The 25,457-nt window shown below is 40.0% G+C and overlaps 1 protein-coding gene and 1 pseudogene across 1 annotated transcript; one reads left to right on the top strand and one right to left on the bottom strand.

Annotated features, from left to right (window-relative positions):
* Nucleotides 1-321: 321 nt before the first annotated feature.
* Nucleotides 322-5,604, bottom strand: LOC122135764 (annotated as a pseudogene).
* Nucleotides 5,605-12,724: 7,120 nt separating this feature from the next.
* Nucleotides 12,725-24,595, top strand: setdb2 (SET domain bifurcated histone lysine methyltransferase 2). Its single transcript, XM_042717025.1, has 11 exons — nt 12,725-12,744; nt 16,533-16,619; nt 16,690-16,786; nt 18,045-18,351; nt 19,193-19,584; nt 20,660-20,829; nt 21,500-21,690; nt 22,708-22,753; nt 22,836-22,984; nt 24,235-24,323; nt 24,397-24,595. The coding sequence occupies exons 2-11, from the start codon at nt 16,547-16,549 to the stop codon at nt 24,434-24,436; spliced, it is 1,554 nt and encodes a 517-aa protein (XP_042572959.1). The 5' UTR covers nt 12,725-12,744; nt 16,533-16,546; the 3' UTR covers nt 24,437-24,595.
* The last annotated feature ends 862 nt before the right edge of the window (nt 24,596-25,457 follow it).

Genomic DNA, 25,457 nt, shown 5'->3' with positions numbered 1-25,457 from the left:
AAGAAAAAGATTCAGAATGCTTTTTCTGGAAAAAACCATTTTTTTAATCATGTTGTCGAAACACTTTACATGCAATGCGGGGGGCGTTTATACGTTAGCCAATCATAACAAGCCTTAAAGGACACGCCCCTTAAAACAGGTGGTTTCAGAGTGAGGGTTGAAAATAACATTTTCCCTCATATTTTTGGGTTTTTTTGTTCAAAAAACTTATTAACATTATAGTAAAATTCAAATAATTATAAAATCCATGTCATGACACAGCCATCATCTCGTGTCTTTGCAGCGTCTTGTGCGTGACAGGCTTTTCTAAAAACGCGTGCTCTAATTAAATTCAGCTTTTAAAAACAGTTGTTTTCCCCCCTTCCACGGGCCCCCGGGATAAATGTGTGAACGGCTGAAATCTGAACACACTTCACCTTTAACGACTTCATAAACTCTTGAATTCATGCCGGCTACAGTCTTCATGATCCACTCCACAAAGACAGACACGCGCGTGTAGATGCCGTAGACGCCAGCGCGTGCGCAGCCTTTGCCCCAAACTCACAATCCCTGTCAGAAACCATGTGTTCTTATAGGGGTGACCAGCGGCCCTCCGCTGTCCCCTGACAGGAGTCCCGGCCGCCCTCGATGAAGCCGGCAAAACAGCATGGGTTTCCCGGTCACCTTCAGGCCCGACTTGCCCTTTCACTCTTCTGAAGGGGAACCCTCGGCACCTCCAGCCGTGAAGAACGGAGACGACGGACCGACTGCGACAGATGACCCCATCCGCTGACGGTGGACATCGAATGGGTCCAATTTGGGGCGTCAAGGTGCCGTTAACGGGAGGAAGGCAGATGGGAATAGCGAAGGCGTTTTAGCGTGACGGGCTGGCAGACGCAGCAGGGCGATGTCGCCCGTCAGCGCTGGAGGGTTGTACCGGGGGACGAAAAACTTTAGACACTTTCCTCGTCTGTTCGGTTCCTTCATCTTTCCCACGGATGTGTTCACCTGCAGCAGAAGAAAAATGAGACCGAAAGAGAAGATACAGAGCTGTGAGAGGAGGATCGTCAACAGCGTTTTATGAAAACTCCTCACCGTTATGACATTCGAATTTACATAGCAGGCAAAAGAGTGGAAACAAAATAAGCAAGGATGCAACACAGCTACCTGTTGAATCCACCCGCCTTTTTTTTGTCAACTGGGAGAATCAGTTTCAATCCTGGATTGTTCTAAATTCTAAAACAGAGTTTTACAAACTTGCAATTGCAGTAGACAAACCCAAAATGACGGTAGTCCCGACCGAGTTATTCTTACCAACTGTTACTTGTAAGATGTTTGGATCCTTCTCCCAAACGCAGTGAGCTGCGGTGAGAATCCATTGGGAATCTAGAATAACGCACCGCATTTATACTGTTCATTATGCTGTAGTAAAGCCTGTGGAGGAGACGCACACACACAGAAACATTGAGAAAACATCAAACGAACAGATCTGAAGAACAAATGGATTGTGATGAAAGTACGCTCTTCAAAATTAAGGTTTTTTTTCAATCTATGGTTTCATGAATGAAATGTAAAATCTATGGAACCTTCCCAATGGACAATACGTTTTAAGGGACAGATCTATGAAAGGTTCTTTAGGAAACTGAAAATTGTTCTTCTACGGCATCACTGCCAACATTTTGGAAGCTGTGTCCAGAGAAATTAACATGCGGTTCATCTGATTTCCTCATGAATCCTCACCTGCCACGGACACTGTCCTTTAGGACACACGTCACCCTTCACTATCCTCGGACCCACACCCTTCTGCACCAGCCTCCCACACGGGAAATCGTTTCTGAGCACAGATGAGAAAAAAACAACATGGTTTACCTCAACAGCATATGGCCTTACAGCACAAACAAAAGGTTTTTAGAGTCACCCCCCCGGAGCATTCCTCTAGCTCAATCAGTAGATCATGGCGCTATCCATGCCAACACATGGGTTCGATTCCCAAGAATGTGTGAACTGATCAAATGATACCTTCAATGCAGTGTAAGTCGCTTTGGATAAAAGCATCTGCCAATCCCATTAATGTAAACATATCCAGCACACTGATGTGCACTGGAGCTCAAAATTTTGAATCATCTCCGAGACACTATAATATAGAAGGTAAAGAACTTACTTTTTTTAAGGTGGTGAAAGTTCAAAAGTTCATACTCGGTTAGTGTGTGTTTTCAGATGCAGCAAATGTTGGGAATAGCATAGGCTACTAAACATACTAACATGCTACATTGCGAGTTCTGCAGTTTGCGCATTTTAATGCTCAGTGTTTGAATTTTCTGTATGCATGACAACCTAAATGTCCAAGGTGCAATATCGACCCCAGTACAGTGAGTGAACACTGCATCCCACATGAAATGTGCTTGACCGACCTCCATTTCTAATCAGCAGTGATAGCGGCATGGTTTTTCTGATTATTAGGTCACACTGCAAAAAGTTCAGACACTTGTGAAGAAAACTAAACATTGCAATGCTAAATACCATTATTTCTGAGTGATATTGGACGCCGCTCTGTGTGTATGTTGTTGTATAATGCACACTTTTTCACATACTTCTAGTTAGGCAATGGACATTTTTTTGGGCCCTAAGACGTCTGTGTTTGCGGACTGACCCTGCGGCATGCAGCTGCTGTTGTCTGTCCTGTAGTGGATCCGGGTGCACAATCACAGCGATGGGTCGAATCACTGATTTCTACACAGAAGTGCTCGCAGACGCCGTTCTTGTACAAACATCGTAGGAAGTGGGTGAAATATTTCTGTGGGATGTACGACGGATTAACACGAGTAGATGCTCTTTCTGCAGATCTTTGTGTTGTGTGGTGATGAGTGTGTTACCTTTGTCGAAAATGTCGCCCCTCAAAGTTCACTGGACAGACGCAGATGTATGCGTTTACCTGATCCACACACGTGGCCCCGTTCTGACACGGCCCGGTGACAATGATCCTCCTCTAAAGAGGCAAACAAGATTTACACAGATTTACGAGATCAGAGGATGCTGTGAGTGGAGTTTGTGCAGACTAAACTGTCTGTGGCTTTTCAGGGCGTTTCTATACAGTCTAAGGAGTTCTGCATGGTTGTTAGCTCAGTGCTAGCAGTTTTTAATTAAACTTACTTAAAATTTATGTGCAACATTTAAAAACCTGTCAAGAGTTTATTTTGCATCTAACTATTCATGAAAGGTAATCTGTTTTTATCGATGTGCTTGAATTTGTGGTTACCTGTGTATCTCTTCCAGAAATCTTCCTGAAACACAACAGGAGGCTCTTTTTAGATTTCCTTCAGCTTTTTTGCTATGTCTGTGCATTGTTGGGTGTTTTGTCTCAAATTCAAACACAACTTCATTGATCTCATAAGTGTCTTACTGTGTGATGACTTGAATTATCTGAATTGAGACTGATTCAGAATAATCTGATTGAGACTGATTCGGAATAATCTAAATTGAGATGATTTTGAATAATCGAATGAGACTGACTCTGATTATCTGAATTTAGACTGACTCTGAATGATCTGACTCTGAATTAAGATGAGTCTGAATGGTCTAAATTGAGATTCACTCAAAATTTATCAGAATGAGACTGACTCAAAATTTGAGAACTGATTCTGAATTATCTGAATTGAGATGAATCTTAATTATCTGAACTTAAAAAGTATTTTCTGAATGATTCTGATTGATCTGAGTTGATACGCTCTGAATTATCTGAATTGAGACTGATTTGACTTGTCCTGACTCTGAATTGAGACTGACTATGAATTACAAATTGAGACGCACGCTGAATATCGAACTGAGACTGTATTATCTGAATTAGATTCGAATTATCTGAATTGGACATTACTCTGAATTGAGACGGACTATGAATTATCAGAATTGATACTCCTCTGAATTATCTAACTGAGACTATTATCTTACGAATTGATTCGAACGATCTGATTGATACTGAATTCTGAATTGAGGCTGAACTCTGAATGTCATAAAATTGAGACTGGCTTTGAATTCCTGAACTGAGAATGACTCTGAACTGAGCCAGTCTGAATTATCAGAAATGAAGACTCGCCCTGATTATCTGAACTCAGACTGTTTATCTGATTTTATTCTGATTAATCTGAATTGAACGACTCTGATTGAGATTGCTCTGACATGGTCTCGATTGAGACTGACTTTGTCATTACCTGAATTAAGACGGAACTCTGATTATCAGAATTGAAGACTGCCCTCGAATTGGAATGATTCTGAATTATCAGAATTTAGACTGCCTCTGAATTAATCTGAACTGAGACTGTATTACTCTGAATTGATTCCGAATTATCTTAAGTAAGACTGACGCTGAATTGAGACTGACTATGAATTATCAGAAATGAAGACTCACCCTGTGAATTGATTTATGAGCAATCTGCAATTGAGACTTAATCTTAATTGAGGGCGGACTCTGAATGTCAGAATTGGATGAGACTGCTTTGAATTACCTGACCCTGAGATGACTCCCTGAACGGAAGACTCATTCCTGAATTATCAGAAATAAGACTCACCCTGAATTATCTGAACTCAGACTGTATTATCTGATTTGATTTGATTAATCTGACTGGCCCGACTGACTCTGGATGTAAGACTGATTCTGAATTATCAGAATTTAGACTCTCTGTATAACTATCTGGAACTGAGACTGTTTATCTGATTGCTTCAGATATATTTTGCAATTGAGGACTGACCTTCGGAATTGAGACGGCTTATGAAGATCAGAAGTTAGACTGACTCGGAATGATCTGAACTGAGACCTGTATTATCTGGAATTCCTTCTGACTTATCATAATTGAGACGGACTTAGAAATATTGAGACGGATTCGGAATTATCAGAATTGAGACCACTCTGAATGAAGTGATCTAATTTGCAATGATATTGCATTAAGAGTGCACTCTGACTCAAGCACCACGTCACTCTGAGCCGCTCTTGTAAAGGTATGGTTCTCCTCAACCAGTTTTTTGGGGAGGGTGAAGATCTCTCTAGGCTTCCTCATAAGAGCCAGATCTCCTCTAGACACTCTCTCTCCAGATTGCCCAGCTTCAGCTCTTCCAGGAAGTAGTTTGCCCTCGGGAAACTCGAAGCTTTTATGCCCGGTTTGCCTCAGACTTATGAGTAAGACTACAGATGATGAAGAGGACAAGAGTAAATATCAGTCAGACACACGAGGGTGGGGGGGGGGGGGTGGTCTCTGGTTTAACATGTAAACAATGGATGGCGGAAACACCTGACACACAGCTAATCTCACACACAGTTTTTTTAAGAATCTCCACTCTCACACCTGAGGGAGCCAAAAGCACACTGGGATGGGTGCGAGAAGACGCCAGGATCATGTGGCAGAGCTTCATTCTGGTTCAGGTTGTAATCGCTGATGTTTTTTGCTTCCTGTTCGAAGTCCGTAAAACTCAACGGCTGTGGTCGGACACACGGACAGCAGATTGTGCACAATTACTGTGTGAACTGAAGGGGCGCTTTAAACCACCATTCAGCTGGACCACTGCTACAGAACCTGAGGAACAGACTTCCTTCACTTTATTCATGCCCTGTGTTAGATTGCACACAGGCTGACCCATTCTCTCAACAAAAAACAGACCGTTACATCTGGAGAATCAAACTAGACAAAAATATTCACTGTCTGACTTTTAAGTGGCGCCAGCTTTAAAAAACAAAAGAAATGCCCCTTCAGTATTGTACTGCATTTTATTCTTCTTTGTGGCAAACAATATGGTGTTAATTCCGAACAAAACTGCTTTCACATTCAATAGATGATACTTTTCAGCTAATTTCCAGTGTCTTGGGGGAGCTGTGATTTTGGATTGTAGAAACAGCATACCTGTACGAAATTTAAAGAAATCCTGCAAAATTATAATTAGGTCATCATCTACTGCCCCAGGTTTCTTTCTTCCTGGCAGTTCTTAAAAAAAAAGGTCTTAAATCAGAGCACATAAATTCTTAAAAATAATAAATCATGGCAAGTAGTAAATGATGGAATGCAGTGCAGAAAAGAAAAATGTATTTTTCACAGTGTAATCAAGATACATTTAATGGAGAGGCAAAATGAGAATATGAAGTACCTTGTTTTTCTTAGAAATAAAATAAAATTTAAACGAGCTTAAAACAAGAACAAATATCTAAGTCTCACTGGCATATCTTTTTCTTTTTGATCATTAGCTTGCCTTCATTTTGATGAATTTTCTCTAAAACAAGACGTCAAGATTTTGCATTCTTAAGTAAAGGTATCTTGATTTTAAAGAGATTTTTAAGTGTTGGGTTTGCACTAGAAACCAAGACAGAAATAGTGTAGGAAGAATCAGAAGGTAAATTAGAAGAATCAGAGGTTAAAAGATATTACCATTCTTAGTGTGTGCTATAATATATATATATAATATATACTATATCATCTATATGATGATAATACATAAATAAAAATATATCTATATATAGTATATATAATATAGATATATAGTTTGTTTGTTGGTGTTTTGGGGGGGGGTGGGGGGGGGTTTGTTTTTTGGTGTGTGTGTATGTGTGTGATATATATGGGGTGAAGCATGAAAAAGTGAATAGAGATCTGTTGGAAGCTGTATCTCTTCAAAAGTTTTGCTAATTACAACCTCATTGTGTTCTCGCTTAATTACGGTTAGAGAACATACATGGTGTATTGTGTTATGTTGTTCCTGTCGGACGGGGGGGCTTAAATGGAAAACCGGAACATGTGTTCATAAAAAACGGAAATCCTAAATTTACCTTCCCAACCCTGGCGAACCCCTGCTCCTCATCATGTCGCTCCAAACCTTTATGACTTTATCTTCATATTTGGAATTTATTTTTATTATATTTTTTTTCATTTATCTCCAAACATTAATGTCAATGGAGGCCAATGTTTGTTTGGGTTCCAGTGTGGCACAAAAGGACTCGTGTGTTGTTCTGCAGAAGACAGAAAGGTTCATAACGAGAAACATGAGAAGTGGAGTAAATCATCTTTCAGGTAGGTAACTCTTCCTTGAAGTAATAAAGTTTCCTTTGACTGTAATTGCTGAAAGACATTCAAAAGGTGTTCCTCGTCGGACAGCACAGTAGCTTTTTGCCTAATGATCCATCCGACATCACGCAAAAAACGCTGTTTCGGGTTTACCAGCTCCTACTAACATTCATTTAACATAACACTATAATAAGCCCTTTGGTTTCAGTCTTGAAAATCAAGCTCGAGTTGAAATTCTAGTTCAGATTGCGTGTGATGAGCTGCTTTACATGCCTTCTGGGGCTTCTGAACGTTAGCTTCTCTTCTGCGGTTGTTGAGACGCACAGAGATGCGCGGTTGGACTGATCCACACAAACACACACAGTTCAGCTCGCATTCTAGCTGCTGCAAACACACAGTGACAATAAGACACCAGAACGCACTACATACTCACTGATTCAACAGATTATAGTTGATATTAGAAAAAACACAAACAAAAGACACAATAGTATGTTTGCACACACCGGGCCTGGAGTGAGCGGACTAGGACAGATACAACTCAACCCAAAAACTACCGTCTTCACTAAACCTAGCAAATAAGCGGAAGTACTACATAAACAGAAGGTCATTTAATAATGTGCATATTATACTCCACAATTGAATTGTTACATTAAAGATAGAGTCTTAATAAGTAGCTTAAGTGAAATCAATTATGCAAATAAGTTTAAACGTTACATAATTACACACTATATATAGATTAGAAACAAATCCCGGTTTCAGACAGTACAAGGCTTAAGACTAGTCCCAGAATAAAATGTAATTCTGAGCTGTTTCCAGACAGAAAGAACACTTGCACCGCTCCGATTCTTAAATATATCAGTGCCTTTGTTTGTCTCAAGATGCACAAACAGTAATGTTTTTCCTAAGGCATGCTTGTGTGAGAAAAACACAACTTAAATGTCGCTAATTGAACTATGACCTTAAACCAGGCCTATAACTAACAGACACAAGGTCATTTACAATAATATTCATCCAAATTATCCACATCGAGACCGCTTTATCACAGGCAATTTTTATGGAAGCATTACAAGTCTGCTGGTTTAAAAAAAAAACAAAAAAACAAGAATAAAGAGTTTCAAAACTCTGAAAATGAGTGACTGACATGTGTAAGTCTCAAACACACTAGTGAGTCTATCTTTACAGGAATCAGCTATCGGATTAGCATTTTACCTCAAACTATAACAGACGCAAGTTGCTGATGGGCCAGAATTTATGCAAGTAGAGGTCACAAAGTGAAAGCAGAGACGCAGGTATAGAGAAGTGAGAAGGCGTCTTCCACAGCGCAGGCTGGAAAAACCACCATCTGTGGGCCCGTTTCCCTGTACCATCAGTGGTGTGGTTGTGTGTGTGGTGTGTGTGTGTGTGTGTGTGAGAAGAGCCCCTAACGCGGGTTACAGTTCTCACCTGAGGACACACAACAGCACACTGAAGGAGCAGCTCACACTGGAAATTAAGATGCAAATATTGACTTGTCCTCAGAAACCAGATGGAGATTATGGAGAAATGCAGCAACAGGGCATCAGTGTCCTCAGCAATGGATTCCTTGGCAGTGCATGGGTGCCGTCAGAATAGGAGTCAAGAAACAAACTCGGAGCACATTTTCATGTTTTGCTGAACTATTGTTTTTTAACACAACATCATCATTATCATCATCATCCTCAAGCTGAACGAGTCATTCAAAACAAACACCTCCATCAGAGGTGGTGTTTGGTCAGGATTCCCCTCCGTCACCGTCATTATGAAAGCTGCTAGGCCAGGTAGAGGAGCATCATGGGAAGTTTTGTTTCTGATCGTATGGGGTTTTCTAAACTTTTGTGTAACAGGGCCAATCCTAACCTTCAGACGCTCCTCTGATGTTCCTAGAAACCTGCAGAAGCGTCCTTGTTCAGCAGGTTACTGTTGTACGTGAATCTCAGATCCTTTTTTGAGATGTTTGATAATATTCCATTGATGTCGGGTTTGTTAGAGACCAAGATTTGAAAATCTGGAATCTGAGGGTGCAAAAAAAAATCTAATATTTGAGAAAATCATCTTTAAAGTTGTTTTCAAATGAGTTCTTGAGCAAATGCATATTACTAATCAAAAAATAAGTTTTTGGATATATTTACGGTAGGAAATGTACAAAATACTCTTCATGGAACATGATCTTAATATCCTAATGATTTTTGTCATAAAAGAGAAATGTATAATTGTGATCATACAATGTATTGTTGTCTATTGCTACGAATATCACCTGTCGCTATGATGACGTTCTGTACTGCAGGGACACCATTTCCCTCACGAAGGTGTTTAATTTACAACAGTAATCTTATGGTTGAAGGAACCCCCTTTTTTTTGCAGTGACATATCTCCATCACAACACACCTTTAAACTGAAAACTGTCATGAGTGTTAATGCCAAAAAATCTAATATGCTTTTAATATAAAACTTTCTTTATTCATGGTTTTGAGTATTATTAATGGGTTATCCATTGCATGTATTTTATGTGTGTTGTCATTGTATTTGTCCAAACCTTATGCTTATGTCATATATATAAATAAAATGTTACTTACCAAATGTAATATAAAAATGCATATATTGTATTTATAATCTACACTGCCGTTCAAATAGTTTGGGGTCAGTAAAAAAGATTTTTTGTTTTTTAAAGGAAAATCTTCTTTCATCAAGGCTGGATTTATTTGATTAAAACCTACAGGGGAAAAAACTGTAACATTTTGAAATATTATTGCACATTAAAAATACACTGTTACCTATTGATTATTTGATGAATAACAAAAGTACACCATTGATTCTAAACAGATTTTCTAACAATATAAGGTCTTTACTGACACGTTTTTTATACAAGATAACTCATCTTACTGAATAAAAAGTGTAATTCTTTCAAAAAATAGTAAGAAAAAAAATTACTGACCCCAAACTTTTGAACTGTAGTGTACTTTGTTACAAATCACAGGTTCCAAAATATATATATATATATATAAAAAAAAATGAAGCAGCAAAACCTGTTTTCAACATTGATAATAAATAAAAAATTGATAAAGCATATTAGAATGATTTCTGAAGATCATGTGACACTGAAGACTGGAGTAATGATCACAGAAATAAATTATTATTATACAATTGATGTATATTAAAATAGAAAACAGTTATTTTAAATGCAATAATATTTAAAAAATAAAAAGAATAAATCTGTATGTTTTATCAAATCAATGCATAAAATTACTGAGCAGAAGAGACTTCTTTAAAAACATAAAAAATCTGCATGATACCATTGAAATTTTCAAGCTTCAGTTTTTTGTAATCAAATATAAACAACAAATCGTTTAAATAGTTTTAGTTAAAATTAACAAATGTGATAAATTTGATTTAAGTTTGATGGCCTCATCAGCTCAGGTTATTTAATCACACACACACCACAGATATACTTTAGAAAAAAAACCCAAATACAGTAGTACACAATACAAAATACAAAAATAGACCTACAGCAATTATAAACAAAGTTTTGTACATAAAATCTCTATAAAAGATTCTTTAAAATTTACTTTTGAAGGAAATTGTAAAAAGTCTTTCTGGGTCTAGCTTATTAAAACAAAGTCCTTAAGAGTTTGTCCTGATAATAACTCATCATGAATTAAAGACCTTCAATAAAATCAACTAACTATATTTTATTTTGCATCGGTTTTCTTATCTAGTATTTTGGTATTTTTTAATATTTTGCATTTCTCTTATAATATTAAATCGAGTCAACGTCACCTTTATTTATAGAGCGCTTTTAACTGCTATAGTTTGTGTCACGCAGCACTTTACAGTTTTTATGCAAACAGAAAAAAAAATAGTGAGTCAATAATGCAGAAGGACACCTCAGGAATCATGTATTTATATCGATAATAATCCATTATTGACTGTAAACAGCCACTTTTGAGCACAGATCCGCTGCGGTGAACACACACACACACACACACAACACACACGCACACACACACACACACACACACCACACACACACAACAGTACACACAGTCTTACTGTACATTGGTGACTAATGTGCACCATAATAAGCGCATAATCACTGTTACAAAACCTCACCGGAAGTACATCATACATAACATACAAACAAAGTCACGTGATGTCATGTAATGTACATGTGCGCGTTATGCATGTTATCATTTAAATCTGCATCTGTTTACTGTTAATGAAATAAAATAAAACTTGCAAGCTAGTTTCACATGTACAGACATACAAAGAACGAACACCGATTCACTGACGACAGAAAACTAATTTAACATCTTATATATTCTAAACAAACCTCACTTTACCAGCAATAACTATTCGAATAGGCGATTGGCGTACTGTGTCGAGAACAGCCATGAAGAGACCACCGATGCGATCAATGTGAGATATGCGATGATCGATTGCTTTGACTTTTACTGGAAACCTAAACATTGAGGAGACATTGGATTCATTCTAGCGATTTCGGTTCGTTCGGACAGTTCACGACAAAATGACTCACTTAGTAATTTGAGTCCTCACGTCCTCGATCGGAGTAAAATAACACTTACTAGTGCACATATATCGTATTAGTATAACGTTCGCGTTAAATGCTGTGGTTGTTTGTGGTTCTCTGTAATGCAGGAGTGATTCACACCGATTCGGTTTGATTGAATTTTGGTTTGAAAGAACGCATTCACGCGATTTCGGACACAACCTGCGGATGGTTCTTGTTTTGATGTCGCGTTCTTTCATTCACTCTGGTGAAGTCGTTTTTAAGTAAATAAATGTGACTTTTCATTCAGTTTTGCGTAAGTTTTAGAGTTGAGTGTTGTTTGTATATAATGTTTCTAATCAGCGTTTTTGTGAGATACTAGAGCAGTTCTTGTTGTTGATCGTGTTGTTGTCGGTCAATGTTTGTGTGATATCAGCACATCTGAGCCTACGAGATGATTGGAGTTTGAAACCTGGTAAGATCTGTGATCAGTCTGTCAAATCAGGAAGTAGTTCATTGCTCCTACAGGAAACACAGATGTAGAAATAGTTTGAACACTGAGAAAGCCCTCTGTGAGTCATTCGGGAAAAGAATGTGATTTTTTTTAGCGCATCTGCTCCGATACAAAGTTGCTCTTCAAGCCGCTCGGTCCTTTGATCGGAACAATGAGGAATCACTCTGAGATCAGCATTCATGAGGGGTGACCCTGACCTGACCAGAAGAATTAGGGATGTGTTGAGGGGTTTCCAGGAGGAGGACATCTGCAGAGCTTTGCATGAAAACAGTATAAAAGCTTTCGAGACGGTCAGATGTTCTGCAGCTTTGCTGTCTGCTCATGACTTCTGGAACTCCTGAGCATTATGTTGAGAGACAGAGAAGATCTGATGAATGACGAGTGACCAGAAGATGATGGTGTGTTTCAGAGCAAGCGAGGACCTTCTGGGAGGAGGTGGATGTGGATGTAGTGTTTGATGATCTGCTGGAGAAACTTCATCACTTAAGATACGCCATCACACACAACATGTCTACTGACAGAGGTAGGTACACACACCACACACACACACACAACACACACAACACTGCTACTAACAGAGGTACACACACAACACTGCTACTGACAGGGGTATACACACACACACACACACACACACACACACATAACACTGCTATTGACAGAGGTACACACACACAACACTGCTACTGACAGAGGTATACACACACACACACACACACACACACATACTGCTACTGACAGAGATACACACACACATACTGCTACTGACAGAGTACAACACGACCACACATACTGCTACTGACAGAGGTACACACACAACACTGCTACTGACAGGGGTATACACACACACACACACACACACACACATACTGCTACTGACAGAGGTACACACACACACATACTGCTACTGACAGAGGTACACACACACACACACACACACACACACACACAACACTGCTACTGACAGAGATACACACACACATACTGCTACTGACAGAGGTACACACACACACACACACACACACACACACACAACACTGCTACTGACAGAGGTACACCACACACAGCATACTGCTACTGACAGAGGTACACACACACACACACACACACACACCCACACACACACATTACTGCTACTGACAGAGGTACACACCAACACACACACACACACACATACTGCTGCTGACAGAGGTACACACACACGCACACACACACACACATACTGCTACTGACAGAGGTACACACACACACACACACACACAACACACACACACACACACACACACAACATACTGCTACTGACAGAGGTACACACACACACACACACACACACACCACACACAATACTGCTACTGACAGAGGTACACACACACACACACACACACACACACACAACACATACTGACTACTGACAGAGGTACACCAACACACATACTACGCTACTGGACAGAGGTACACACACACACACACACAACACACACACTCCACACCACACACATACTGCTATTGACAGAGGTACACCACACACACACACACACACACACACTTGCACACGCACACACACTCATACTAACACACACACACAACACACACACACACATCACACTGCTATCTAGACAGAGAGGTACACACACACACACATTACTGCTCGTGACGACAGAGGTACACACACAGCACACACACCCACACACCCACACACACACATATGCTACTGACAGAGGTACACACACACACACACACACACATACTGCTACTGACAGAGGTACACACAACACCACATACTGCTACTGACAGAGGTACACACACCACCCACACAACACACACACACACACACACACACACATACTGCTATTGACAGAGGTACACACACACACACACACACACACACACACACACATACTGCTACTGACAGAGATACACACACACATACACCACACACACACACACACACAACACTGCTACTGACAGAGGTACAACACACACACACACAACCACGCTAACTGACAGAGGTGGTACACACACACACACACACACACACACACACACACAACACTGCTACTGAACAGAGGTACACACACACACACACACACACACCACACACACACATACTGCTACTGACAGAGGTACACACACACATACTGTACTGACTGACAGAGGTACACACACACACACACCACACACTGCTACTGGAGTACCAGAGGTACACACACACACACAACACACTGCTTATGACAGAGGAGTACACACACACACAACACACACACAAACACACACACACTCACTGCCTACTGAGAAGAGGTACACAACTCCGACACACAACACTGCTACTGGACAGAGGTTACACACACACACACACACACACACACCACACACACACCACACACACATACTGCTACTGACAGAGGTACACACACACACACACACACACACAACCACACACTACACACACACAACCACTGCTACTGACAGATGTACACACACACACACACACACACAACACTGCTACGACAGAGGTACACCACACACACACACACACACACACCACACACACACCACACACATACTGCTACTGACAGAGGTACACACACACACACACACACACAACACACACACAACACACTGCTACTGACAGACGATACACACACACATACTGCTACAAACAGAGGTACACCACACAAACACTGTGCTACTGAGAGAGGTACAACACACACCATCACACACAACACTGCTGCTGACAGAGGTACACACACCCACACACACACACACCCACGCAACACAACACTGCTACTGACAGAGGTACAACACACAAACACACAACACCACACACACACAACACACGTGGAACGCATACTGACAGACTGACATAGGTACACACACACACACACACATACACACAACACTGCTAACTGACAGAGGTACACACACACAGACACACACACACAACACTGCTACTGACTTGCAGAGGTACACCACATGTGTACACACACACAACAATTTGCACATAGTCAGAGCACACACACACACACAAACACACACACAAACACTGGCTACTGACAGAGGTACACACACACACAACACACACCACACACCCCACTGCTACTGACAGAGGTACACACACACACACACAACACACTGCCACACACAACACACATCACTGCTACTGACAGAGGTACACACACACACACACACACACACCACACAACACTGCTACTGACAGAGGTACACACACACACACACACACACCCACACGCATACACAACACTGCTACTGACAGAGGTACACACACACACACACACACACACACACACACACAGATTAGGATTGTGACTGTCATACACAACACTGCTACTGGACAGAGGTACACACACACACACACACACACACACACACACAACACACACTGCAACACACTACGACAGAGGTACACACACACACACACACAACACACACACACACACACACACACACACACACACCAAACAATGCTACTGACAGAGGTACACACACAACACACACACACACACACACACACACACAGAGGTACACACACACACACACACACACACACACACACACACACAACACACAACACTGCTAATGACAGAGGTACACCACCCACACACACAACACACACACACCCAACACTGCTACTGACAGAGGTACACACACACACACATACACAACACTGCTACTGACAGAGGTACACACACACACACACACACACACACTGCTACTGACAGAGTACACACACACACACACCACACACAACAAAACTGCTACTGACAGAGGTACACACACACACACATACACAACACTGCTACTGACAGAGGTACACACACACACCACACACAACCACTGCTACTGACAGAGGTACACACACACACACACACACACACCACAACACTGCTACTGACAGAGGTACACACCCACACACACACACACACACACACACACACACACACACACACACACACACACTACACACACACAAAATCACACACACATACACACACACACACACACACACACACACACACACACAACACTGCTACTGACAGAGGTACACACACACACACACACACACACACACAACACTGTGCATGTCTGTAACTCAGGAAATGTTAAGGTTATCTTAATGGCCTTTTAGACTTCAGATCTGAACACACTTCTCTTGTGGTATCTTCAGTTTCAAGGCCCTGTCTGGTTCAGTTCCAGAGATACTGGGATCTCAGTATGGCTCCTTGTTAAATTGTACACATTTTCAGTGGTCAAAAACCAAATGTGGGTCACTTAGCATTCAGCTGATACTTCTTTTAAAGAGAAATGTCTGAAGAACAAATAATGTTGAAACTGGAATTGACTGGAAATTGTATCTTGTTTCCAGACCTGTGTGCGTGCTGCAGATGCACTGAAGTGGTCATCAGATTGTGTGTGTGTGAATGGGTTCCAGCTGACCGTGTGATTTTTTTCTGATCTGTTTCAGAGTACGTTCAGGCCATGAAGATCGTTCTGGAGTCTGATCCGACCTCTCTCAGGAGCGAAGGCATTCAGGAGGTGCTGATTGATGAAGGTTTGTGCGGGTGATCAGTAGCGCTGCTCGGTTTGTGTATCATACTGACCAGTGTCACATCTGTGTCCAGATATACTGACGGTGACCGTATCAGAGGCTCAGTGTTCTCCGGAGAGCCTGGGGAACGGTCTGGAGACGGAGAGCTTTCTGCAGAAGGACAGCACACGGTCTGTCATCATTATCATTATTATATTATCATAATTTACTTGAGTAATAAACCACTCGCCTTGAGGTCCTGATCTCCTCAAATGCATCAGACAATTAAAATAATACAATCATATATGTGATGTTATGTTTACCAGAAACACATATTTATCTGTCTCACTAACATAGTTTCCCCCCGAAACGTGCAGCACACAGGAAGTGACCTCGTTTGAATCCTTCCTGCAGCAAGATTTAACACTTTGTAACGTTGACTGTTAGAACGTTTAACACTGTTAGCAAAGACACTGGAGGAAAATAATCAAACAAATATTATCACAAACATAAGACACCCACTCAAACGTCATTCAGTGTAACAGTAGTTCATATAACTGAAAGTCTATCTCAAGAATCATTAGATGACATTAAAAGGCTCTGTGATGCAGCTGCAGAGGAGTTTCTGAATCAGGAAGTAAACACATGTCAGTTTCCTCCCTCGGAGATCAGACCTATTATTATTTGTTATATATATTGAATAAGTGGCATGAAGAGTGGGACACGTGTGCAAATAATAAATTACATGAAATCCATCCAGAGACATCAAACAGATCTCTTTAAACTAGATTTGATCAAGTGGTGTTTAGCAGAGAGGTCATACAAGACTGACTCCCGCATTTTTGTCATCAATGTAAAAAATCTTGTGTAATACAACTTTTCATTTTTTTAATTGTTTTTGCCATGAAAATAGTCTAAGATGCTGACATGGCATTAAATAAATATAAACTACTGCTACTACTATGCAAACAAAAACTTTTATTTTAAATGCAATTAATAGCGATTAATTGTTTGACAGCACTATTTTAAATATTATAAAATTTAGCACAATCGCTTATTCTTTAATAAGTACAGGTCAGAATAAGTATGTTCTGTTAATTTTTAAATCTTTACATTTTTACATAGTTTTACGTTTTATCTGTTACTCTGAATGATGATGCAACATTATTTCACTCTATGTTCTCACTCAGTTTTATTTGACTATTTTGACATTTTATTTCCACAAACGTCTGAAAAATTAAAGTAACACTTAACTTGCATTTAACTTGCTTTCTGTGTATATAAAACCACTTTTTAAGATGTCATTTGTAAACGAGTGACCTAGGACTTGGATATGCCACAATGCAAAGAGTTACAAAATCCACAGCTGTCTCGAGAGGTTTTTAGGGCGGAAAATTGTTGTGTTTTAGAAAGTAAGTTACTGTTGTGATGTGTGTCCAGACTCTGCAGGGACGGGGAGTCGAGCTCCGATCACAGCCAGACGTCTGCAGCGAGCCGAGCCGAGCTACTGCTGTCTCCCCTGAGCTTCTGTTCTGAAGAGCCCCGGTCTCCTGTGCATCTCGTCTACCATCCACACGACTGCAGCGCTGCATGCGTCCCGCAGCTGCTCTCTCACGCTGACCGCTTAATGGGTCACAACCCGCTGCGTGCGCCCATGCTGTGCCAGTTCCAGCGCCACTGCGAAGATTCTGACGCACAAGACACCGGTGTGCTTTATAAAGCGCCGTGTGGACGGAGCCTGCGCTCCCTGGAGGAGGTAAGACAACGCAACGTTTAAATAATCTCTCCATTGATGTGTGGTTTGTTAGGAGGACAATATTTGAAAATCTGGAATCTGAGGGTGCAAAAAAAAAAAAATCTAAATATTGAGAAAATCATCTTTAAAGTTGTTCAAATGAAGTTCTTAGCAATGCATATTACTAATCAAAAATTAAGTTTTGATATATTTACGGTAGGAGATGTACAAAATATCTTCATGGAACATGATCTTTACTTAATATCCTAATTATTTTTGGTATAAAAGAGAAATGTATAATTGTGACCCATACAATGTATTGTTGTCTATTGCTACAAATATACCTGTGCTACTGATGACTGCTGCTGTGCTGCAGGGACACAGATGTATAGCACATTTCAAACACAATGGACCTTTTTCACATGTCCAGGTTTCTCAGCTGCTGAAGTCGTCATAGTTGGGTAAACTTCGAGAGCAGTGAATGGGAGAGTACCACAAATATATTTATTTTGCATTCCCGTTTACTCAAATAGCAAACAGAAAAACTCCACAATAGTGTTTTCGTGACTTTCAAAAAATGGTCCATTGTAATTCAAAGTGCTTTACATATAAAAGGAATTAAAATAACCATAAAAAAATAATAACAACAATAAAACAAGGAATGTACATTTTTTAAAATTATTTAAAAATGTATTTAAAATGAATTAAAACCATTCAGAATAAACATGATTATACATGAAATGCAGTTCAGTCGGTTGGGACGTAGCACACAGCTCATCAGTAAATGCACAGATTAACAGATGAGTTCTGAGTCTGGATTTAAATATTGATTTATCATGTGTTCTATTCTGTTGTGATCGAGGTGCTTCAGTTCCTGCTGCAGACAGACAGCCTCGGCGTGCTTCAGCCGGACCACTTCAGTTTCGACCCACAGATTGTTCCAGAGAATCAGGTGCAAGCTCCGGCCTCAGCTGCGCTGCTGTTCGAGCGCGACCTCAGCCACGGGATCGAGTCGGTTCCCGTCTCTCTGTTCAACGAGCTGGACGGGACGCGGCCCAAAGAGTTCCGCTACCGTAAAGAGCGCTGGCCACACGGCTGCTTCCTCAGCGGCGCGCCGCTCTTCTCAGTGTGCTGCGACTGCACCGACGGCTGCGCAGACGCATGGAGCTGCGCATGTGTTCAGCAGACGCTCAGAGGCACGGGAGAGCAGCAAGCGTACAGACATCACAGGCTGAGCGCACCTCTGAGCGCTGGGTGATCGGGAGTCGGGATGAGCTCCTGATCTGTCACTGTTTATCTTTAACTTTAACTTAACTTTAACTTTAACTTTTGATCTGTCACGTGATCTGTCATGTGATCTGTTGATCTGTCATGTGTCTGTCATGTGATCTGTTTAACCTGTTGATCTATGTTGATCTGTCACGTGATCTGTCATGTGATCTGTTGATCTGTCATGTGCACGTGATCTGTTGTGATCACGATCTGTTGATCTGTTGATCTGTTGATCGCGTTCACGTGATCTGTTGATCTGTCACGTGTCACGTGATCTGTTGATCTGTCATGTGATCTGTTGATCTGTCATGTGATCTGTTGATCTGTCACGTGATCTGTCATGTGATCTGTTGATCTGTCATGTGATCTGTTGATCTGTCACGTGATCTGTTGATCTGTCACGTGATCTGTTGATCTGTCACGTGTCTGTCATGTGTCTGTCATGTGATCTGTTGATCTGTCACGTGATGTGATCTGTCATGTGATCTGTTGATCTGTCACGTGATCTGATCTGTCATGTGATCTGTTGATCTGTCATGTGTCTGTCATGTGATCTGTTGATCTGTCATGTGATCTGTCATGTGATCTGTTGATCTGTCATGTGATCTGTTGATCGGTCTGTTCATGTGATCTGTGATCTGTCACTTGATGATGTTGATCTGTCACGTGATCTGTCATCGTCACTGTGATCTGTTGATCTGTTTGATCACGTGATCTGTTGATCTGTCACTTGATCTGTTGATCTGTCACGGTCTGTCATGTGATCTGTTGATCTGTCACGTGATCTGTCAATCGGTCACTTGATGTGTTGATCTGTCACGTGTCTGTCATGTGATCTGTTGATCTGTCACGTGACCTGTTGATCTGTCACGTGACCTGTTGATCTGTCACGTGATCTGTTGATCTGTCACGTGATCTGTCATGTGATCTGTTGATCTGTCATGTGATCTGTTGATCTGTCACGTGTCTGTCATGTGATCTGTTGATCTGTCACGTGATCTGTTGATCTGTCACGTGTCTGTCATGTGATCTGTTGATCTGTCATGTGATCTGTCAGGTTGTTCGAGTGCGGCCCGTGGTGCGGCTGTGCGAGGAGCCGCTGTCAGAACCGTGTGGTGCAGAAGGGTCTGCGTGTGCGGCTGCAGGTGTTTCGTACGCCGGACCGCGGCTGGGCCGTCCGCTGCAGGGATGACCTCGACAAGGGGACCTTCGTCTGCATTTACGCAGGTACACAGACGCCGTGTGCTCCTGCTCACACCAGAGCTATCGTCGTAAACTAACACTCAAACCAAAATAAAACATTTTCATTACTTAAACTAAACTAAAATCAAATCAGAAAATAAACTTTATCATTATTTCAAGTATAAATCAGGGTTATTATCATTAAGTTGTGAAAGCAGGTTTCTGCTACAAAATGTAAAAAAACTAAAAAGTTCTCACAATTTTATCTATTTTTTTTTTAATAATAGAATTCTGAGTTTATACCTTGCTGTTCTGTTTTCTTTGTTTCTGCCACGGAATGCAAAATAAAAATTACCTTTTTAATAGTTTTTATTCCGTTCTGGAAACATGTGTCCGTATTACTACAACAAAAACACATTTTCATTATAAATCAGGTTGTTGTCTTTAACTAAAAAAAAAACAATGCGAAACGTTTGCATTACTTGAAATAAAATAAATATTAACTGAAATACAATCAAATATGAAAAACTTTAGCTTTAGGCCAGATTTCTCACTTTTGTTGAGTTTTAGTTTAAAAGTACTAAAATAACTAAAACAAAATAAAGTTAAAATTTAGTTTAAAAATACAAATATATCGACATCTTAAAAACTAATAATTTTAATAAACAAATTACTTAAAATAAGAACAAAAGTAATGGAGTTGTGTGGTGCGCAGGCGTGGTTCTCCGTCAGCAGCAGAGCGTGGAGGAGCCGGCGGACGGAGAGCCGCTCGTGTCTGATGATGAGGTGGAGGTGGTGGAGGAGTGGAAGCTGCCCGCCGGACCCACGGAGACGGTCAGTGAGCCGCTGGACTGCTCTCCGCCGCTGTACGTGCCTGTGATCCAGAGACCTGCCGACCAGCTCAAGGTCAGTGACCTTTGACCTGCTGCTCAGGGTCAGGTGGAGCACTAGAGGTCATTTCTTTAATTAAAACCATTATGAAAAATGAAAGCAGTTGCCAGATATCAAGAGTCCAAATCAGAGCTTCTCTGTTACGATGATGCATTTTCTGCTCGGTGCTTTGCTTATTTTTTGCAATCTGGCAACCATGATCTGAAAACAGTGACGGACGCGCTGAAGAGTCACGAGATCTCGACTGTGTTTCTGTATAAACGCACTTACCACACGCTGTTGTTTTCATAGAGAAACTACTATTGCACTTTGAAATTACACTGATATTTTATTTGTTTCTACCAGTTTTCATAATGAGTGCACAAGTCTTTGATATTAATTTATATATTAAATAGATGAGGTAAATAAACCATGTGTGAGTACACACTCTGTTGATTTGTGTTTACTGCTGAAAGTGCAGTACCTGAAATACAAAAGTACATTTCTCAAAGGACAACAATCATTACGATTATAATTTTAGCAAAAATATTTTTTAGCAGTTTAACCATTACACAGCATGACACAAAAGATTTCATTGAATAAAACCTGACTAAAATTCTCTAAACGTCTTATTGCTAAAATGTCAAGTTTTCTTTGATTAAAACTGGACTGAAATGCAGAGAGTTTTAGGAGTGGTTTGTCAGATAGGGCTTAGATTAAGCCAGGACTAGGCCTTTATTAAAGTAAGACGTTTAAGTAGTTTTTACAAAAAAAGCATTACTTGTGTGCATTTTAAGACCAAACAGTGGCACTGATGTATTTTAAGATATGTTTTCAGTTTAGACCGCTCTAACATTTATTTCCGTCTAGGACTAGTCTTAAGCCCTGTTCGTGTTGTAGACTAAAACTTGACTAAAACAAAATAAGATGAGGTTGACTAAATATAATAAAATCTAGCAAGGACATTTAATACAGGTCTAAGACTAAAACTGAAAATAGCTGACAGACTGCGCACTAGTCCTCAGCAGATAGTGTGTGTGTTCTCTGTTTCAGGATCAGCAGCAGCTCGGCGTCTCGTCGCTGGACTGCAGTCAGAACGGTACGAGCACAGCAGACACATCCAGATCAGGACGGGGGGTGTGTGTGTGTGTGTGTGTGTGTTATTCTGTGTGTGTTTGTAGGGAGCGAGGCGTGTGAGGAGATCGTGAGTAAGAAGCCCAGACTGACCGAATCAAATGGACACGGCGCCGAGTCGCAGCACAAACACACACCAGAGCAGATGTATTACCTGGACGCCTCCAAAGAGGGAAACGTGGCCCGATTCTTCAACGTAAGTGTCAGCAGACATTACCCAGAAAGCACTGCACACTCATAATCAGAGAGATTCATCTGTCCATGTGATCCGCTGAAGACTCGCAGTGACAGAAACAAATATATACACATCTGTGTCCCTGCAGCACAGAAGCAGTCATAAGTAGCACAGGTATATTTGTAGCAATAGACAACAATACATTGTATGAGTCACAATTATACATTTCTCTTTTATGACAAAAATCATTAGGATATTAAGTAAAGATCATGTTCCATGAAGATATTTTGTAAATATCCTACCGTAAATATATCAAAACTTAATTTTTGATTAGTAATATGCATTGCTAAGAAATTCATTTGAACAACTTTAAAGATGATTTTCTCAATATTTAGATTTTTTTGCTCCCTCAGATTCCAGATTTTCAAATATTGTCCTCCTCACAAACCAGACATCAATGCAAATATCATTTATTCAGCTTTCAGATGATGTGTGAATCTCAATTTTGAAAAATTGACCCTTATGACTGGTTTGTGCTCCAGGGTCACATATAGTTATAAATCAGGGTTATTGTTAACCAAAACTAAAATCATAAAAATATCATTTTCACTATTAAATATAAATCAGTTATAATCGTTGACATGGAATGAAATAATCAAAATAAAAAAAAAGGTTATTGCAAACTTTTTACTTGACAATTCAGATTATAATTTCTTATAAACCCTAATTTATATTTTCAGAATTATGAGTTTATATCTCACAAATATCTCAAAAAATTCTGACTTTCTCTTAAAATTTTAAAAAGTCTGAATTGTGAATAAATTGTTAGATTTTAGAAAGTTATTTTGTGTGTGTGTGTGTGTGTGTGTGTGTGTGTGTGTGTGTGTGTGTGTGTGTGTGTGGCTGAAACAGGCTTCCATATGAACTAAAACATTTTCATTACTTGAATTAAAATATAAATCAGGGTTATGATATATATATATATTATTGTATATATAATGGGACCCACATAAATATGAACTAAAAAAAAAACATTTACTTCAGCTATTTGCCAACTCAACATTTCTCATTTTCTTTCTGGAGTACTAAAATAACTAAAACTTTATAAAAACCACATATTTAAAATAAAACAAAATGTCAAAATTGCTGTTTGAATCAATTCTTCGTGATGATGGATATGGAGGACAAGAACCGGTGCTAATAATAGCAGTATGTGCTTATCATGATTGATGGATTATTGATTGATGGATTATTGATTGATTGACCTGCAGCACAGCTGTGAGCCGAACCTGTTCCTCCAGAACGTCTTCACTGACACACACGACCCTCAGTTCCCGCTCATCGCCTTCTTCACCAGCAGGTGAGGACGGTTCAGACACAGTGCGAGTGAAGCGCAGGAGCTGCTCTCTGCTCACGTCTGCTTGGTTTCTCAGGTCTGTCAAAGCCGGAACTGAACTGACCTGGAACATGTGACGCTGTGGTCAGACTGAGACGGTGTAAGCTCCAGAGAGAGACCATGAGGGACGCTTCACACTGTAATGACTACTTCAGGAAAATACAGTTCCAGAGTTAAATGTTTGGGAATTTGTATTCACAGTTTTGCCTGATAAATAAAATATTTCCAGCTGTTTATACAGATGTTCATGGCATTTCAATGTTTTTCATTTTATTTTCCAGGTGTAAAAATACCTTTTAAAATGATCTGTTTGTTCATGTTTTCTAAGACCTGCTTCTTCAGAAAAAGAGCTGATGAGGGAATATATTAGAACAGAAAATATCTGGACGGGAAGTTTTTAATACTAGTTTTGTCTCGTTGGTCATTTTGAGCCCCACTGGTTAGGAATGACTGGGTGAGCACAAGATATGAATACAGAAACAAAGACAACGTGATGTTTCATTATTTTATTGGTTGGGTTTTTTTTTGCCATTTTTGTATTTTTGAAAATTAAATATAATCTTCAAAAGCATTTAAAATTAAATATTTTACCATATATATATATAAAATGATTCCAACAAAGTGTTCACATCACATTTTGGGAAGAAAAAAAAAACTGAATAAAACTCAACATGTTTGACAATTTTCCAAAAATAAGTAACAATTAAACAGATTATGAATCTACTTTTGAGCTAGACTCTCCATATTTGCTTTTAGCTTATACTTTAAGATACAAAATACCCTTTCTCTGTACTTTGAAGTATATTTTTGTATACAAATTGCTGAAATATATTTTTCTGAGCTTCCGTGTTTAACATTAAGATAAGGGTTCGAGATGAGACCAGTTTAGACTTCAGAAGCCTATAGAACTTCTAAAAAAAAAAAAGGAAACCCTCAATTAGGTACATGCTTTAAAATGTTCCAAAAATAAACATAGCCTAAATCTAGCTTTGAGCACTAGGCTATTCTTATTTGCTTTTGGCCTACTTTAAGATACAAAAAGTTTCTTGGTACTTTGCAGTACCACAAGCTTTTGAAAGCTTCACAAGTCTGAACCCC

This window comes from Cyprinus carpio, chromosome B1 (assembly GCF_018340385.1).
Source record: "Cyprinus carpio isolate SPL01 chromosome B1, ASM1834038v1, whole genome shotgun sequence".
Lineage (NCBI taxonomy): Eukaryota > Metazoa > Chordata > Actinopteri > Cypriniformes > Cyprinidae > Cyprinus > Cyprinus carpio.
The sequence above is the reverse complement of the archived record's forward strand: the minus strand, read 5'-3'. Positions and strand labels throughout refer to the sequence as shown.

Excerpts from the sequence above, each read along its gene's own strand:
- setdb2 (XM_042717025.1), top strand. The coding sequence starts at position 16,547 with ATGAAGATCGTTCTGGAGTCTGATCCGACCTCTCTCAGGAGCGAAGGC. Across the intron at positions 18,352-19,192 it reads GCCTGCGCTCCCTGGAGGAG|GTGCTTCAGTTCCTGCTGCA; the intron begins GTAAGACAACGC and ends GTTGTGATCGAG. Across the intron at positions 24,324-24,396 it reads ATCGCCTTCTTCACCAGCAG|GTCTGTCAAAGCCGGAACTG; the intron begins GTGAGGACGGTT and ends TTGGTTTCTCAG.